The 17,553-nt window shown below is 51.6% G+C and overlaps 1 protein-coding gene across 3 annotated transcripts in view; it reads left to right on the plus strand.

Moving 5' to 3' along the window:
- The window catches only part of LOXHD1 (lipoxygenase homology PLAT domains 1), a 162,930-nt gene that overhangs the window by 81,858 nt on the left and 63,519 nt on the right, over positions 1-17,553 (plus strand). For 2 of the 3 annotated variants that reach the window (XM_045790004.2, XM_087869996.1), the window contains exons 14-19: positions 907-1,067; positions 6,500-6,576; positions 7,444-7,640; positions 10,050-10,242; positions 14,247-14,407; positions 16,956-17,421. In XM_045790004.2, coding sequence (XP_045645960.2) covers positions 907-1,067; positions 6,500-6,576; positions 7,444-7,640; positions 10,050-10,242; positions 14,247-14,407; positions 16,956-17,421 — 1,255 coding nt within the window. Of the gene's footprint in view, positions 1-906; positions 1,068-6,499; positions 6,577-7,443; positions 7,641-10,049; positions 10,243-14,246; positions 14,408-16,955; positions 17,422-17,553 lie in introns of those variants that run through there. The other variant, XM_087869997.1, reaches the window with a different exon arrangement.

Below are 17,553 nucleotides of genomic sequence, written 5' to 3' on the forward strand. Positions count from 1 at the left end.
GCGGTCAAGGGCGGCTCAAGGTGCTTACCAGGTGAAGCGGGTTTGTAGACTGACCTGACACAAGCCTTGGCTCTCTCCCCGCCTCTGCTGCCCCATCCTCGGCAAGGGCAGGGCAAGCCCTGGAAATCGAGTGGAGGTCTCTCTCGGAGGCCACTGCAGGCTGGCCTGGTTCTTGGGGTCACAGGCACAAGAAGGCCATGGTGGTAAAAATAATCTGAGTGTGGCGGGCGCACCGAGGTTCATTTGGGGAGGGACGGAGGGGGCGACTTCACATAGATTGATATGTTTTCTCTCTCCCTCCCATCCACACCCACCCTTTCCTACTCTTCCCTTCTACCTCTTCTGACTCCTTTGTCCATCCGGACCACCCTCGTGTTCCTGTTCCCGGAGGCTCCCAGGTGTGCTCACGTAGGCTTGGCAGCCCCCTGGCTCCTACGGCACTCCTGCTGTCCCAGCAGGGGCGGCACGACTGTGCAATTAGCAAGACCACTGGTCCCCCTGTCAGTCCTAGCCATGCCCCTCCTCGAAAGGGGGCTGGTATCCTTCTGTAGCAGGAGCCCAGGTTGATTAGCTAAGGAATTAATTCATGATATACGGTTAGTGACTCGTAACAGCTTAACGTGTTCCTCCTCCTTGTAGAAGGAGATCAGAGGGAATGGGCATTGTTTAACCAGAAATTACAGCCCTCCCTTGTTGGGAACTTGACATGGAATGACTTCCCACTGGGAGCAGTTGGAGGAGGGGTTAGACCTGTTCTTTCTAGGTATCCCCCAATCCACCTGTGAAAGACAAGTAGCCCAACCCATCAGCCTGCACTTTTCTGATTTCTGGGCCTGTGTCTCCCCTTGGTGTGTGGGTCCCAAGGGAGCCACCGTCCAACTGGCCTTGCTGTCTTCCCCTCTGCAGGCTGATGAGTTCACCATCGAGTCGGTCACCATGCGGAAGGTGAGACGGGTGAGGATCAGGCATGATGGCAAAGGCAGCGGCAGCGGCTGGTTCCTGGAGCGGGTGCTGGTGAGAGAAGAAGGGCAGCCCGAGAGCGACAACGTGGAGTTCCCGTGTCTCAGGTGTGTGGTCCTGCTGCTCTCTGTGCTCCCCAGCTCTGGTCCTGGGCCCTGGCTTTGGGGAGACTCAGCCCTGCCTGCTACCACGGACCAGAGAGCACAGCCGTGGCTTAAGGACGGAGCCGGGGCAGGAAGGGGGGGGCCCTGCTGGTGGTGCTTAGACTCCTGCCCCTGCAGGTGATGAGCCACTGGTGTCAGGTGTCCCAGGGCTCCGCTGGGGTGTCTATTTAAGTCTCAGAGTATCCTTACATTTTAAAGATACAGTATGACCATTTCAGAATTTAACTGAGTTCCTCAGAGTGTTAGTTACCCGCTGAATTCAACTTTTGAGTCAGAGGTGTTTTTTGTCCATTTGTCTGGGCCTTCAACCACACCTGTCCCTGTGAATGTCTTCTCAGGATAGCTTACTTTGTTTTCATTCCCTTTCCCCAGCTTCCTAGGGAGGTCAAGTTTCTTTTTTCTTTCTTCTTAAACATTTGGGTTTCTTTCATAACCAGTTGGGTTATGACTTCTAGAAGGTACTGACAGATTTGTAGAACAAGGAGCAATATCAGTATTTTTTGCACGGGCGGGCGGGCCATCCACATTCACCTGGGCGATGTCTGGGGGGTGCATGCAGTCTGCCTGGCTTGGGGCTCTGCAACGGACTCCACCTGCACCCATCAGCGAGGAGCTGCTTGTCCAAGCTCCCTTCGTTAGGGCTGGCCTGGGCTTCTTGAGGGTGGCTGCACTAAGGGCAGTCTTCCTTGGAGTGGATGGGGGCAAGCTGCCCACAGCCCTGCGGTGAATGTGTTCCTCTTTCTCTAACCGTGCACAGGTGCACTCGTGTGCACGCACGTCCGCACAGACATATTTGCTACAGCTGCGTTGCTTACCACCCACAAGCCCAGGAGGAGCAAGTTCCCAGCCATGGAAGGCCACTGGGACCATCCCATGGGACAGTAATTATGAAACATTTTTGTCTGTGACAAAGGTCTCTACAGTCTTCGAAGCGTAGCCTCTGTTAGTATGACAAGGGATTACATTAAAAAGCTAAGTAATGACTCCCACAGCTCTAGGTGAGTGGCACTAATGGACAGAAAGAGGCTCAGAGAAGGGGCTGAGAAGGCTGAGAAAGGCTTCTAGAAACAGGTAGAACTAGACCTGGGCCAGGAATGATCAGAGGGTGGGTGGATGGGGAGTAGGGGCGGTGGGTCATCCGGGTTGGAGAAGAGGCATGAGGCACAGGACCGAGGGGGTGGCTCATGCAAAGGCCGGCAGGGGGCCACCTGGCACGTGAGGATGAAGGAGGAGGTGGGAGAGCTCTGGTCTTTCTCCAAGTCCATCACTGACTCATGGCGCCCCCAGTGAGCCAGGAGGCTGCCCGGCTGGGATGCTAGGGGGAGCAGCCTTATCCCCATCCCCTCGAAAGATATTTATTAAGCACTTGCTATGCCCTTGCTCCCTGACCTCATGAAGCATATAGCCTAGAGGGGAACTGAACAATAAGCCGGTGAATAAACAGAGAGCCATACTTATGAACTGTGAGGTGTGGGATGAGGGAAACACACAATGGCGTGGAGCTGATGGGAGCGGACTCACTGAGGTGGGCTAGTTAGAGATGGAGGCGGTGGGTAAGTTCTGTCTGCAGAGGTGACAGTCAGGCTGACTTTTCCTGAGGGATAAAAAGGAAAGTGCTGGGGAAAGAGCTTGAGGCTTCTAGAACTTCAGTGAGACCAAAGCAGGTGGACAAAAGAGAAGGCCACCAGGTGAGGTCAGAGGTGGACAGAGGCTGGTGTCAGGCAGGGACAGGCAGCCACTATGCGGCTTTGGGCAAGGAACGTCCATCTGAGGAAGTTCCCTCTGGCTTCTGGGTGGAGGGCAGGCTATGGGGCATCCAGAGGAGAAATGGAGCCTGGCAGGAGGCTTTGCAGGGCCCGCAACGGCACGTATCAGTTTGCTAGGCTACTGGAATAACACGCTACAGACTGAGTGGCTTAGACAACAGAATTATTGTCTCATAGTCCTGGAGGCCGGAAGTCCAAATTCAAGGTGTCAGCAGGGCCGTGCTCCCTCTGAATGGGATTTGCCCCATGCCTCTCAGCTTCTGCTGGTCACAGCATTCTTGGCTTGTAGATGGCCATCTTCTCCCTGTCTTCACGTCGTCTTGCCTCTGTACACGTCTGTCTCTGTGTTCACATTTCCCTTTTCTATGAGGACACCAGTCATTTTGGATTAAGTCCTGCCCTAATGACCTCATTTTAACTCCCTAACCTCTATAAGGACACTGTTTCCAAATAAGGTCATTCGGAGGTACTGGGGGTAAAGACTTGAACATATCATTTTTAGGGGACACATTTAAACCCATAAGGTGGCAGCTTGGCCCTAGGCGGTGGCAGTAGAGGTAGGGGCAGGGAGCTACACCAGAGACAGGTCCCGGAGGTGGAGCTTGTAAGGGCAACTGGAGACCCCAGGTCTCTGCGTTTGGTAGGTGGGCAGAGGTCGTGCTCCCTGCTTCAGCAGGGAGCCTGGGGTGGGGGAAGGCCTGAGGGGGGGCTGGGCTGGACTCCGGGGGTTTAGCTGGGGTATATTAGGTACGAGCTGCTTGTGAGTCAAGTAGGCAGTCGGGCCTTGAGAAATAACTCCAGGAAATGAGAGCAGAGCAATGGAATTTAAAGTCAGGGAAATGGTGGGATCCTTCAGGGAGAGTGGATGAAGAATTGCGAGGACTGAGCCCTGAGACAGGTCAGTAGGAGGACAGGGAACCTGGGAAAGGGGATGAGGAAAAAGTCGGTATGCCCACACTGCCTGCTTTGCTACATGCATGGTACAGGGTGACTGTGGGACTAGGAGTCTAGCCACCTCCCTGCTGTGTGGCTTTGGGCAAATTTCTTAACTTCTCTGGTCTTCTGCACATTCCCGACCTGCATATGACCTACTGTGATGGTGAGGGTGAAATGGGGTTGCGCTTTGAAAGGAGCCGAGTCGGCCAAAGGCACAGGTGATGCTGATTGCAGGGCAGGAGGCGAGCCGAGGCCCCCAAACACCCTAGAGCTCTCCCTGCCCCCAAACACTTAAAGCGTCCATGCATTTTTAAGAAAATGAATTCCTGTACCTTGCTGAGGCATGTGGTGATGGCATTACGGACTCAGGGCCCGGGAGGCCTTTGAAGCCCCTGGAGGTAGAGCCTGCCCTCCCACGCAGCTGCTTTCTCACCTGAGCTGTATGTTTGCCTGGGGGAGGACACACGGGGCCCCTTTACCAAACTTCCCTGCCAGGGGCAGGTGGTGTAAACGTTTAGCCCTGGCAGCTGTGTGAGTGTTGCGTGCACACCTGTGTGCACACTTGCACATGCTTTGTGAGCCCGGGAAAGAGCAATAAAATCACCAGCAGAGGGGCTCACCCATCTAGCGGCATCTCACGCTGAACCTGGACCCAAGTGTCTGAAGCTGAAAGAAAATGACTATATTTGGAAATATCTATTAATATCCTTCTGTTGGAAGCTAAAATGACAAGCCGTGGTGTCCCTTTACTGCTGGGGTGGGCCTGGGGGTGGGTGAGTGGTGGAGAGAGTGGCGGGAGGGTGCGTGGGTTTCCCAAGGGCCACAGGCCTGCTGGCTTCCATCCTTCCCGTCCCTGTGAGTGGTGGCTGGGCCAACCCTTCTCTGCAGTCTCTGTCTGTGGGAGATGCCGGGTGACCTCCACGGGACAGAGGGGGAGGCTCCTAATGGGCTCACTGGAGGGACTCGAGGCAGTAGTCCCTGCTCTCAAATATCCCCCGCCCCCATCATCAGTACCAAGAATTCTGCAATGGCATCTTCATGTCTTAGAATCCCAGATGATTTTGGCGTTCGAGACTCGCAGCACCAAAGCCCATGACAAGTGTCATCACTTAGCTGCTGATGAACATTTTGTGCGAGCTAACCGCCAGCAGGCAGCAACATCCGGGGGGGAATAGAAGAGCCTGTGCTTGGGGAGGGAGGGTGAGAGAAAAGGGATGGGGACCCTACCCTCGGGTGGGGTATAGTGGCAGAAGGACTGTGGTTTAGGGAGGCCTGAGCTCCATGTCAGGAGGGCTGGAGAGGAGGCAATGCCTTGGTTTCCTTTGATGGGTTCTGTGGCCAGGGAGGCACCTCCCTGCCAAGAGTGTAATAGGGCTGGGTTGCCAAGACGAGCTCCAATATGCAGGCAAATGGGGAGACACTGGTCCAGAGGCAGGCGCCTTGGCTTCCCCATGGTGCTGGAGAACACTGAGGGTGTCTGTTCTGCTGCCGTCACCTGTATCACAGACCCTCGTGAGTACTGGGACCGGGGCATCTCTGCTTGCACGGTCGTCTGATTTCTCTGGCTGCGTCCCCGTGCTCCGTGGGGATGGTGCTCTTCAGGTGAACCAGTCCAGCGTATTGCCCCCGGTGGATGGCCAGCAGAGAGCTGGGGTCATGGCCCACTCTGATGAATAGATGAGTCCCCGCCGTCAAACCCAGCCCTGTGGGGTCCAGACCCAGCTTCTCCTTGTTGGCAAATCTCATTCCTCCCTGAGGACTCCGAGCAAGCCCCTTCCCCACAAACTGTTCTCATTTCTCCAAATTCCTGTTACACTTACTTTGGTCCAACAGCCATCCTTGTCCTGGCTTTCAGTGCCTTGGCTAGTCTATCGTATCTTCTTTTTCTTTTAAATAAAGATTTTATTTATTTATTAGAGAGAGAGCGTGTGTGTGCACGGGTGTGGGGAGGGGTAGAGGGGGAGGGAGAGAGACTCTCAAACAGACTCCACACTAAGCGTGGAGCCCGTCATGAGGCTCCATCTCCCGACCCTGAGATCATGACCTGAGCTGAAATCAAGAGTCGGCTGTCTAACCGACTGAGCCACCCAGGTGTCCCTAGTGAGTCCTATCTTCTTAACTAGACGACCTCTTCTCTAGGGGTCAAGCAGTGTCTTCCTGATGTCAGCGTATCTTTTCTGCCTTCTCCCCGTCCCCAGGGCCCTCAGCCCAGGGCCCTGTACACAGTGGGCTCCCCCAAAAAGAGGTGATTGTTTGTGCTGATAACAGTGACTCCGGCGTTCTTGGCTTTCAAGACGAACTCTTTAGTGTGACTGCCAAGGTCCTACATCCTGTGACCCTTCTCATTTCCCTGCACACTAGCTACCCCTTCCCCTCACTGCCTTCCATCCACAGTGGCCTTCATTCAGCCCCTGAAGGCTCTGCTCTGTCCCAGCATATGCCGTTCCCTCTTCTCCCAGCCAACTCTGTGTCACTCTTCCAACCTCAGCCAATATCACCTCCGCAGGGCAGCCCTCCCTCCCCAGTTTGGGTAGTGACCCTTTGTTCTCAGCTCTTGTAAGAGTCTTTTCCTCGGCCGAATGCACGTTCTGACCTCCCTGGTGACCCCGCAGGAGCAGCCCGACGGTTGGCTGCCGGCCGCTCAGAGCTAACAGCCCCTTGTCTGCCCACCAGGTGGCTGGACAAGGATAAGGATGACGGTCAGTTGGTCCGAGAGTTGCTGCCCAGTGACAGCAATGCAACACTGAAGAGTGAGTCATCCTTGTGACCAGGTGGCGGGTGTGTCCCTGGGGAGAGGAGCGCCCTCCCCTTGGTGCACAGAAGCCAGCCCTGAGCTCGTTGCTTCATTCCCCTGGGTCAGCAGTCGGGAGGGGGGGAGAGGAAGAGGCTCTGAGGGACGATCTGGAATTTTCTTGGCTGTCTGGGCGGTGTAGACGGTCTCTTTGTGGCATTGGATGTGGGGCCCTGAGCGCACACAGGCCTCTTTCCGTATGAGCAACAAAGGCAGTAACGCTAGCCAAACAGACGTTTCAGATCTTTCTGGGTGATGAAATGGAGCACCATCGGCATGGTGCCCTGTTCCATAAGGGGATTTAGGTCCACATTAGAATGTCGCTCCTGGCTGGCTCCTCCTGAACTGTTGACATCTTGAGCCAAACATGAACCCTCCTAAGGCTCTGATCCCTGGCTTGTAAAGCCGAGATCAGAATACTTAGCAACAAACAGCCCTGCGTATATAACGCTCTAAACACTGTCTGCCAAGCTTGACCCTCCTTTGCCTCCGTTTCCTCATCCTTCAGATGAGAAGCTGGACAAGGCGGTTGCCTTAGGTCCTTCAAGTCTCTTGCACTCAGTGTTCTTCGAAAGCTTTCCTGTTCTTGGCATGCGCGCACCTTATGGGCGGGCCAAGCAGGGATTCGCATCCCACGTTGTCAGTGAGGGGACCCAACAGAGATGAAGGGAGCCCTACCCCATCACAGGGCTACTTAGAGCAAGGACTGAGCTGCTGACCCCCAGCCCAGTGTCCCACCCCGGCTGCAGACCGCCCTCCTGCTCCAGCCCTTCCCACCTGCCCTGCGCTAACCCCTCCCTCCCTGCCTCCCCCTTGCACTGCCCAGACTTCCGCTACCACATCAGCTTGAAGACGGGGGATGTCTCTGGGGCCAGCACAGACTCGCGGGTCTACATCAAGCTCTACGGGGATAAATCTGACACCATCAAGCAAGTTCTTCTGGTCTCCGACAACAACCTGCAAGACTATTTTGAACGTGCCCGGGTGGACGAGTTCACCCTCGAGACCCTGAACATTGGAACTGTAAGTCTCCGTCCCGAGACTGTGCGACATGGTCTCACTCACGCCACAGATATCCACATGTGGGTGCCCACTCACATGCACGTGCATAAACACTCCCACATCACACACATCCATGCATTCACGTGCACATGCATGAACCCGTTTTGAAGGGAAAGATGCGCACTTGGGGGTGGGTGGGATACGTTGTTTTCCAGCTCTGACCCAGAGCTGCAGAAGATACGTGACCAGTGGTTGAGCTTCTGCAGTCCCTTTAGGGATGGAATGCCTATTTTTGGTGTCTGTAGTCCCAACATTTTCTTTGCCTACCTAGCCAAGACCAATGCGGCTGGGTCCCAGACACTGGAGAAGGGGACACTGGCATGCAGGGAAGGAAAAGAAGGGCTGAAAATACTTCCCAATTCCAAACTTGGGTTTGCATCTGAGGTATGCTCAGGAAACTCATTTCAGTTGCAGCCCTGGCAACACTGGAGAGATTCTGCCTTTGAAGATGGCACTGAGGGTCTCTCTCTGTCAAGGCCCAAGGTGGCCCTGCTGCTAGCAGGCTGAGCTCTTCATCTGGAAAAGTTCAGATCTAACCCCCTGGACCATAGTGCTGGAAACTTTTCTAGAAATTTCTGAGCTGGGTTTCCTATGACCACCTGTCCTTCTCAAGGTGTGGCTAGTGGGAACTGGGACGCTGACGAGCCCCCCGTCTGCAACCTTACTTTCTTGCAATCCCTTTGCCCTCTTTCAGGTACTCCATGAAAATGCTCTTGGGGAAAGATCTCATGTCAGCCCTTTATACTTTGATGGTAATGAGTTTAAATCAAGGTTTTCCTTCATTAAAATGTGTTTACATTTTCAGCTGAATTAATAACCATAGAGTGAAATGTTGTTCCCTTTACTGAGGATTTCTGGCAACAGCCAGCAGATAGATGAGACATCTAAGGGGAGGGGGTGGTGTTTGGGGCCTTTCCTTGTGTTTCTGAAACCCCCCAGCAAGCAGTATGGCTAAGAGGTCGGGAGGGTCAGTCTGGCTGCTGATTGCCTGAGGCCCTGTCTCCACTTACCTGCCAAGCCTGTCTTCACCTTTGTTTGCATTCATAACAACGCAGCAGCAACAACGGGGGATGCTAATGGGATTGTTGTTAGCTTTAACTATATTGATAACACCCCTGCCCTCAGTAAGCGCTTAATCAATGCTAGCTGCTCCTGACTGAACAGTTGCTCCAGGGAGGTGCTAGGCGGTCCGGAATTGAAAGAAGTTAAGGAGTTCTGTCCTTAAAGGAGCTTCCCATTGGGTCAGGTAGAAGACACTTGTCCCTGTCTTCACTCTTCCCAGCTGGTCCTGTCACTGTCCCAGCACCAGAGTGAAAGCTCTCCTGTGACCCTGGGCACCCACCCAAAAGGCTGTCGGGCTTTGTAAACAAAGCTGGTTTCCTTTCTATAATTTCAGGGGACCCGAGCTACAGGCAGGCACTCAGTTATGATGGTGTTTTCATTATCAGCTCAAAGAGGCACTTTGTACTTGTAAGAGCAAAAACAGGGCTTGGAGGGACAATTCTCCAGAACCAGCCTTCTGGCCTCAGACTCAGGGCTAGCATTACCACTCCAAACCATCACAGAGAGAATCTGCAGGGGAGGCTTGGCAAGGATCTCCAAGGCTATTGGATAATTCCATCTAATGGTAGAATTGCCCTGCAAACAGCATTTCAAAAAAGCACTAAAGTGATTTGAATGTTGAAAAACCAAGTACTCCTAAGGATGGTAACGCGATGATCGATGCAATCATCTATGTTAAATGTAAAGATGTTAAAATGTAAAATAGCAAAGCAAGGTGACTGTTGGGTGTTACTGGAAAGAGAAGGATGTTCCTCAGGGTCGAGTGAGAGGAGGGGTTGAGCAGAGAACCACAGAGAGGCTGTCCTGAGAGGTCATCCACCTATCGTCTCACCTCTAGGATGGGTACGTCAAAGAAATACAGAAATACATACAATAGTGTATTGTTTAAACAAAACAAAGCCAAATCAATACCATGGCTATCAGAAGCAAATGGTTAATGTCTTGAATGTTTGCTTTCTCCTGCGGCCACCACCCAAGTACATGCTGGAGCTTTCAAAGTCCACGCCATACCCACTCCCCTTGCTTGCTTCTCACAACTTCCCCAAGAGGTGAGCCGCTCTTAAGAGGAGAGAATGAGGCTACAGGCAGGAGAAGTGGTCCCCTAGTTCCCAAGCTGGCTGATGGTGGACAAGACTGGGACCCAGTGTCCTCCGGCTGAGCCCCCCCCCCTCTTCTGGGCAAATGAAAGTCTGGGTTGAGGACAGCAGTTTGCACCAGTGTTTGCGGGGCCAGGGTGGGTAGGGATGGAGGCATAGAGGTTTCCACGCACCAGCTCTTTGCTCACTCGCACCCTGGGTTTCCCCCCAGATCAGTCGGCTGGTGATCGGGCATGACAGCACGGGCATGCACGCCAGCTGGTTCCTCGGCAGCGTCCAGATCCGCGTGCCCCGCCAAGGCAAGCAGTACACCTTCCCCGCCAACCGCTGGCTGGACAAGAACCAGGCCGACGGGCGCCTGGAGGTGGAGCTCTATCCCAGTGAGGTCGTGGAGATCCAGAAACGTATGGAAGGAGCAGTGATGGGACCATCAGCATTGTTTCCCCTGTGGGATGGGGCAGTAGGGAAGGGGGAGGGACTATGGGGTGACTCGGATCTTGTTTACAAGGGGGGAGCCTGAGGGGAGATAATGGGGCTTCTGATTGCCTGTGGTATTATAGTTCTTGGAGGGGCAAAAGGGCTCATTTTACAGAGGGGAAACTGAGGACTCGATGGATGAAACATTTTTTTCTGGAATAAAGGCAGCAAATGACTCTATTAAGACATGCACATTCTTGGCCCTGTGTACAAGAGTTTGAGACATAGTCTGTGTCTTCCCTGGGAAGACTCGCTGAGGAGATAAAGCTGTTCATTCATACATTTATTTAGTAAGTATGTATATAGACTGTTTCTCTGAGCCAGCACTGCCCTAGGCACAATGTAGACTAAATGCTTGCCCTTTTGCATTCCACCACGGGAGGCACACAATAACTCTATAATACAACGCCAGGTGAGAGCTATGAAGAAAATGAAACAGGATAGGGCGATAGTCATGGCGTGGCGGTGGAGGACATTTTTGGACAGGGTGGCGACATCTCTGAATGAAGGTGAAGTTCAAGGCGATCTGGCCACCCTTTGTACATGATGTGAGAGCCATAGTTGCGGTAGGGGTCAGAGAAACAAGAGGTCATCTAGAGGGTCAGGAAGACAGTGGCACCAAAAACTGGTGCAGAGAATGTCACTTCCCTCACCTCTGCATTTCTGCATCCACCCTGAACGCTCTGCCCAAGGCTCACTTCCACCAGAAGTTTCCCTGAGAAAGAACCCCAATATGAACGCATCTCTTCTTCCTTGCATCTTTTCATGTGTGTGTTTTCTCTCCCCAACTATCCTGTAGGTTCCTTGAGGGCTGTGTCACAAACATATACGTGGTTTGTAATGGTACCTGCCACTGTGATTCTTCAACTCTTTTCCTCTTTTTAGAAATTAAACTTGATTTCCATCACAAGATATAGATTTTTAAAAAGCAGTAGTTGCCTTCCCTTACTATCTCCCTTCTTCAGAGGTAACAACTTTTAAATTGCTTTCACTTTTCCTCTGAAATTTATCTCTGTGTTTTTAATAATTTGCTTACCAATTTCTTTATTATTTTATTCATAGACATTAACTCTTGACTTTCTACAATGGAAGGGGAGGGTTTAGCTCTTTGAATACACATGCATGTGTGTGTCTGTGTGTGTGTACATACCCATTTCCCCTCCTTCCAGCCTTTAATAAAATTAAATCAATATTCAATTTTTACGTTATTATGACTATGTAAATATTCATTACGGAGACACCTGTTGTATGATGATTGCATTTGAATTATTGCACAACTTTTTGTATTTTTCTGGTGTTAATAATAGCCTCATTTTCATTCGTGTAGTTTTCTATATACCCATCTGTATTTCTGTATACCCACCTATCTGTATTAGGGTGCTAGGGCTGTCATAACATATACCACGACTAGATGGCTTAAACAACAGAAATTTGTTTTCCTGTGTTCCAGAGGCCAGAAGATCAGGGTGTCAGGAAGTTAGGTTTCTTCTGACGCCTTTCTCTTTGTCTTGCAGATAGCTGCCTTCTTGGTGCCTGTTCATATGGTCTTTTTTTGGGCATTTGCATGCGTGTGTCCTAATCTCTTCTTCTTATAAAGACAGCAGTCATATTGGATTTGGACCTCACCCTAATGGCCTCAGTTTAACTTAATGTCTCCTTAAGGCCCAATCTCCAAATAAGTCACATTCTGAAATACTAGAAGTTAGGCTTCAACAATGAATTTGGAAGGAAGAAGACAATTCTCCCATAACATCATTTTATCTCCATCCCTCCAATAGAACTAAAATTCTTTTCGTAAGTCCAAACCCAACAGCAATTCTGTTTCCTCTCTGCCTCCTTCCACTCACTCCCTGTCCCAAGACATTCCGTTAGGAACCTCTAAAGTTCTAGGCTGCCATGAAGCTGTCCTTTGGGACTTCCTTTTGGCCATCTTTTTGGAAATTCCTTTCTTTTTCCTCCTGTTGGATCTCCGGTTTCCTGGACTTCATGTCTTCCTTTTCTTTGGTTTCTTCTTTCTTTTCATTTCTACTGAGTAGTTTCCTGAGAAAAAGTGCACAGAAGAGAAATGTCTGCAAATGTCTCAGGAATCTGGCTCATTACAGAATTCTGATTTAGAACTCATTTTCCCTTAAAGTTTAGAAGGAATTATTCTACCATCTTCTGTCTCCTAGTGTTGCAGTTGGGAAGTATGATGCCATTCTGTTATCCAAACTTTTGGGATTTTTTCTCTCTAAAATTTTGTAAGATCCTAGTTTTATTCCTGGCATTCTGAAATTTCATGATGTCCTCACTGCCTTTTGTGATTTTAATCTCATCCATTGTTCTGGGAACTCATGGGCTCCTTCTAGAAGCATTTTTTAATTCTGGGACTTCTTTCGATATTATTTCTTTGACAATTTCCAACTTTCTATTCTCTGTAGTCTTTAGAACTGAACTCTTGGTAAGATGTTGGAATTCTGATTTTCTTACCTTTCTATCATTTGTCATTTTGTTCTTGGGAAATTTCCTCTTTTGTTCTTATGAACTGTCCTTGACTTTATCCTTGCTCTGGAGTATTTCATTTCAGCTACCACATGTTAATTTCCAATAGTTGGTTTTTGCTCTCTGAATGCTAATTTTTATCTATCCAAGGTTTGTGTAATCCTGGCTGCTTATTGCTCTAGGCTCTGAGAGAGGGAATGAGGTTGGGAGTTCTCTCCATTTGGAATGTCAGCTTTTACTGAATCCCCTTGTTGTCCATACGCTTACCCGCTCTCACTCCCAGCTGATCCTGGTATCTCTAGTTCAACTTCTTTAGGCTCTCAGCCAGTCCTCTTGCTTTCTGCAAATCTCTCACATTGCTTTGGTAATGGAAGATTCTCCATCTTGTTGAAAATAAGTCTTATCTTGGGGGAAAAAATCATGATATCGTGTTATGGCATTGCTGAGAGCACAGGTCTTGGTGTCGTCGCTGAAAAACTATGACCCACAGTTCTGGTCGACATTTTGCTCTTCGCTGGGAAGTGCCCTCTAGTGGTGCATACCTGTAACACATTTCCACCCTCTAACTGCTTGATCAAGTATGACTTCAAAATACAGACAGCTCTTTCTGTGTAGATGTATATGTTGATAATATATGAAAGATGAATATATTTAAATGGAAATTATTATTTCAGGGGCACCTGGCTGCCTCAGTCGGTACAGCATGCTACTCTTGATCTTGGGGCCACGAGTTCAAGCCCCATGTTGGGCATAGAGCTTACTTTAAAAAAACGAGAAGAAAACAAAACAACAACAACAACAGAAATATATATATGCGTGCCTGGGTGGTGCATTCAGTTGAGCGTCCAACTCTTGGTTTCGGCTCAGGTCTGATCTCAGGGCTCCACACTCAGTGCAGAGTCAGTTTGGGTTTCTCTCTCCCTCTTCCTCTGCCCTTTTCCCTCCCCCCACCCCCATGTGCACACGCATGCTCTCTCTCTCTCAAATAAATAAAATCTTAAAATTTAAAAATTTTCTCAAAAAATTACAATTTCAATCCCTTGTCCTTTACTGAAAATAAGGAAAAGAGACAAACACACAGCCTTTGCTTCTTTCTGTTCCATGATGTCTGCCCAGGGGTTGGGCACACAGCAGAGAACGCCAGCTGGTAAATTGACTACCCCTCACTCCTGGCTTCCGAAGTCACATGCGGTGCAGTGGATAACCGGGCTTTGGAGTCTGATTGCTTGAGTTTGCCATTTCTACCACCTACTCAGGTCCTCTAAGCCTCAACTTGTCAGCCTGCAAAATGGCGGTGACAGTCCTCATGGTGTTGCTGATGAAAGGATTAGAGAAGACAATGCCTGTGAAGCCCCAGATGTGGTACCGGGGCAGGAATGTCTGTTTCGTTACTATCCCTGCTGCTGTTAATATCACTGAATGTCCTGTTTCCCCCCATGTGCCTACCCAGTGGTCCATTATGAGGTGGAGATTTGGACGGGGGACGTGGGCGGCGCGGGCACCACCGCTCGAGTCTACGTGCAGATCTATGGCAAGGACGGCAAGACAGAAGTGCTCTTCCTCTCCAGCCGCTCGAAAGTTTTTGATCGTGCGTCCAAGGACACATTCCAGGTATGCGGGGTTCAGGCAGTGGGGGTGCCCACAGAGTGCCAATGGGTGCCCCAAAATGAAGGGATTGGACTAGATCAGTGGTTCTCGTCCCTGGCTGCTTCTTAGAATCACCTGGAGAGCTTTAAGGAAAAAAATGGCTGCTCGGCCCACCTCTGGATCAGTTAAGTCAGAACCTCTACGGTGGGGTATGTTTTCTGGGTTATGCTTCTAGAAGCTCTACCAGGGAGGCTAAAATGCTGCCATTCTGAGTCCTGCTAGAGTAGACGATTCTAATTTGGCAAAGAATGGCATGAGACCCCTAATTACTGCAGCCACTGCCAGCCTCTGATTCTGTGGCTCTCTCTGCCTTTGGGCAGGGCCGTGCTTCCCAGGCGGGATCTGGGGCGGAGTCTCCAGGCTGTGTTCTTAGTGCCCCAGGACTCTGCACTTCCGCTTGAGTGGAGAAGAAGAGATGAGGATGTGAGCATGTTATGTTGTTGGTAGGAGAGGAGGATGCAAGTGGGATGCCCCTTGGGGGACATATCTGTATTGTTTTGGGTTTTTTTTCAAGATTTTATTTTTTTATTTTAAGACAGAGGGCAAGTGAGAGCACAAGCAGGGGGAGTAGCAGAGGGAGAGGGAGAAGCAGGCTCCCCACTGAGCAGGGAGCCCGATGTGGGGCTTGATCTCAGGACGCTGAGATCATGACCCCGAGAAGGCAGCCGCCTAACTGACTGAGCCACCCAGGCGCCCCAACTGTGTTCTACCTAGGACACTAGTATGTGTGTGTGTGTGTGGGTGTGGGTGTGCGTGTGCAGATGTGTGTAGCAGGGAGCATGTTCATGCTGGGTGTTCTCTGTGTGTTTGTGTGCCGCAGACAGCTCTGAGCAAGGAGTCCTGCCCCCGTGCCCAGCCGAGAAGGGCCTGGCTGAGCTGGACCAGGGTGTATGGAACGTTAGCGGTGGAGGGGGTCTCCCTGAATCCAATCCCCGCATTACGCTGCTGAGGAGGTAGAGGCCCTAGCATTTCACCTCTCTGAGCCTCACGTTCTTCATCAGTTCGAACCTAGCCTTCCTCACAGTCCTTGGAAGGGTCCAAACAGTCATTGTCAGAGAAGGTCCTTGGGAAATTGTGACCAGCTGTGGAGACGTCACAGAGCAGGGCATCTTCCAGTGCCCCCAGGCTGTGTGGCTGGATGTGGTGGTGGACGCGGTCATGGCTGGGCAGACAGATGTGGGCACGGGATGGTAAGCAGGCCTGCCTGCAGAGGTTGATGGCAGGGATGCTGTGCCTTGGAAAATGCTGGAGAGGAGATCTCATGTGCTGAAGAAGGGACTTACCAGGTCCAGAGCCCATCCCCTCAGTAGCCCAGAAGAAAAAAATGCCTCTTTCTCGGGGCTCCTGGGTTCCATTTTGGCTGATCATTTTCTCATAAAGGTGGTTTTGGCTACATCGTAGCTTCACGAACAGAGTCAGAAGACCTGAGTTCTCATCCAGGCCTGGACTCCAAATATGGGGCATTGAGCAACGCATGAGACAGCCCCAGGCCTTAGTTTCACTAGGACACATGTGGGAAAATCGGTGGCACCAGACTTTGAAAAGTGTCGGACACCCAGATAAGGGCCCATCAGAATGGGGAACCCTAAGAGTGGCCCAACCAGCAGGCACCCCACGTGACCCCCCCCCTGAGCTGTGCAGGGGCTGGACCTCATGCAGTGTGAGGCTTAGAACAGAGTGGCAGACCGAAGGCTGAGGACCTGACCCTCTGAAGAAAGCTGAATCCGTCCACACTGTCCTTTGAGCCAGCCGTGCGCCAGACCCCATGGGGGAGAGAAGCAAGAACGAACAGTCCCTGTCTTTAGGAATACCCACTCCAGTGGGCGGGGAGCAGCTCACGTGGACAGTGAGACCATCCGGGACAGGCCAGGACCTTAGCCAAGCTCTGTGTCTCCCGTGTGCTGGGGGAGGGGCTCAGGCTTCCTGGGAATGTGGGTGAGATTTTTTTTTCTTTTTGAAAAATAACACTTTTTCTTGCTTATTACAAAAGTTATATGTGATTCATGATTAAAAAAAATAACTTTGGAAAGAGAATGCAAAAAGCACAAACTAAAAAGGAAAGTAGTAATAAAGCTCAGAAAACGAGATAAATAGCTTTTATATGGAGGTAGAGAAGGGAATAACGGCATTCTGGGTGCGGGGAACGCATGAAGAGAGCTATGGAACTAGGAGTAACAGGAATGAGTGTGATGTGCACGTGTGTGTGTTCATGTGCATATGTGGGGTGGGGGAGAAGGGGAAGAGACAGAGAGACAGGGACACCAACCTGACATCACCTGGGGTTAGAAGGAAATATGTTTGGATGGAGGGTGGGGCCTGCCAATGGTCCTGGAAGGCTGGCCCAGCAACCAGGCTGAATGTGGTAGGAGAGAGGGAGCTGGTGGAAGCTTCTGGCTCAAGGCCCCGGGCCTCCCCATCCTGTGGCACTGCACACAGACCCCTGCTGGGTTCTGCGGGGGAGGAAGGGAGGACGCCAGGAGCGGCCTCAGCCACTGCCCTGCTCTTTGCACAGCTGGAGGCAGAGGACGTGGGTGAGGTCTTCAAGATCCGGCTGGGGCACACAGGCGAAGGCTTCGGACCCAGCTGGTTCGTGGACGCGCTGTGGCTGCGGCGCCTGGTGGTGCGGGAGGCGGACCTCACGCCCGAGGAGGAGGCCCAGAAGAAGAAGGAGAAGGACAAGCTGCGGCAGCTACTCAAGAAGGAGCAGCTGAAGGCCAAGCTGCAGAGGAAGAAGAAGAAGAAGAAGAAGGGCAGCGACGAGGAGGACGAGGGGGACGAGGAGGAGGAGTCCTCATCGGAAGAGTCCTCGGAGGAGGAGGAGGAGGAGACCGAGGAGGAGGAAGAGGAGGAGTTTGGGCCCGGGATGCAGGAGGTGATTGAGGAGTACAAGTTCGAAGCCCACCGCTGGCTGGCCCGGGGCAAGGAGGACAATGAACTGGTCGTGGAGCTGGTGCCGGCGGGCCAGCCGGGTCCTGAGCGTAAGCCTAAGCAGGGGTCCGCCCATCCACTGAAGGGGGCCCCGGTGAAGGGGGTGTCTAGCTCGCCTGTCGCATGGTGGCCCCACAGAGGGGCACCCATCGTGGGTCCTAAATAGGTCTGACCTCCTGCCA

This window comes from Ursus americanus, chromosome 19, assembly GCF_024610735.1.
Source record: "Ursus americanus isolate L20-20 chromosome 19, mUrsAme1.1.p, whole genome shotgun sequence".
Classification (NCBI taxonomy): domain Eukaryota; kingdom Metazoa; phylum Chordata; class Mammalia; order Carnivora; family Ursidae; genus Ursus; species Ursus americanus.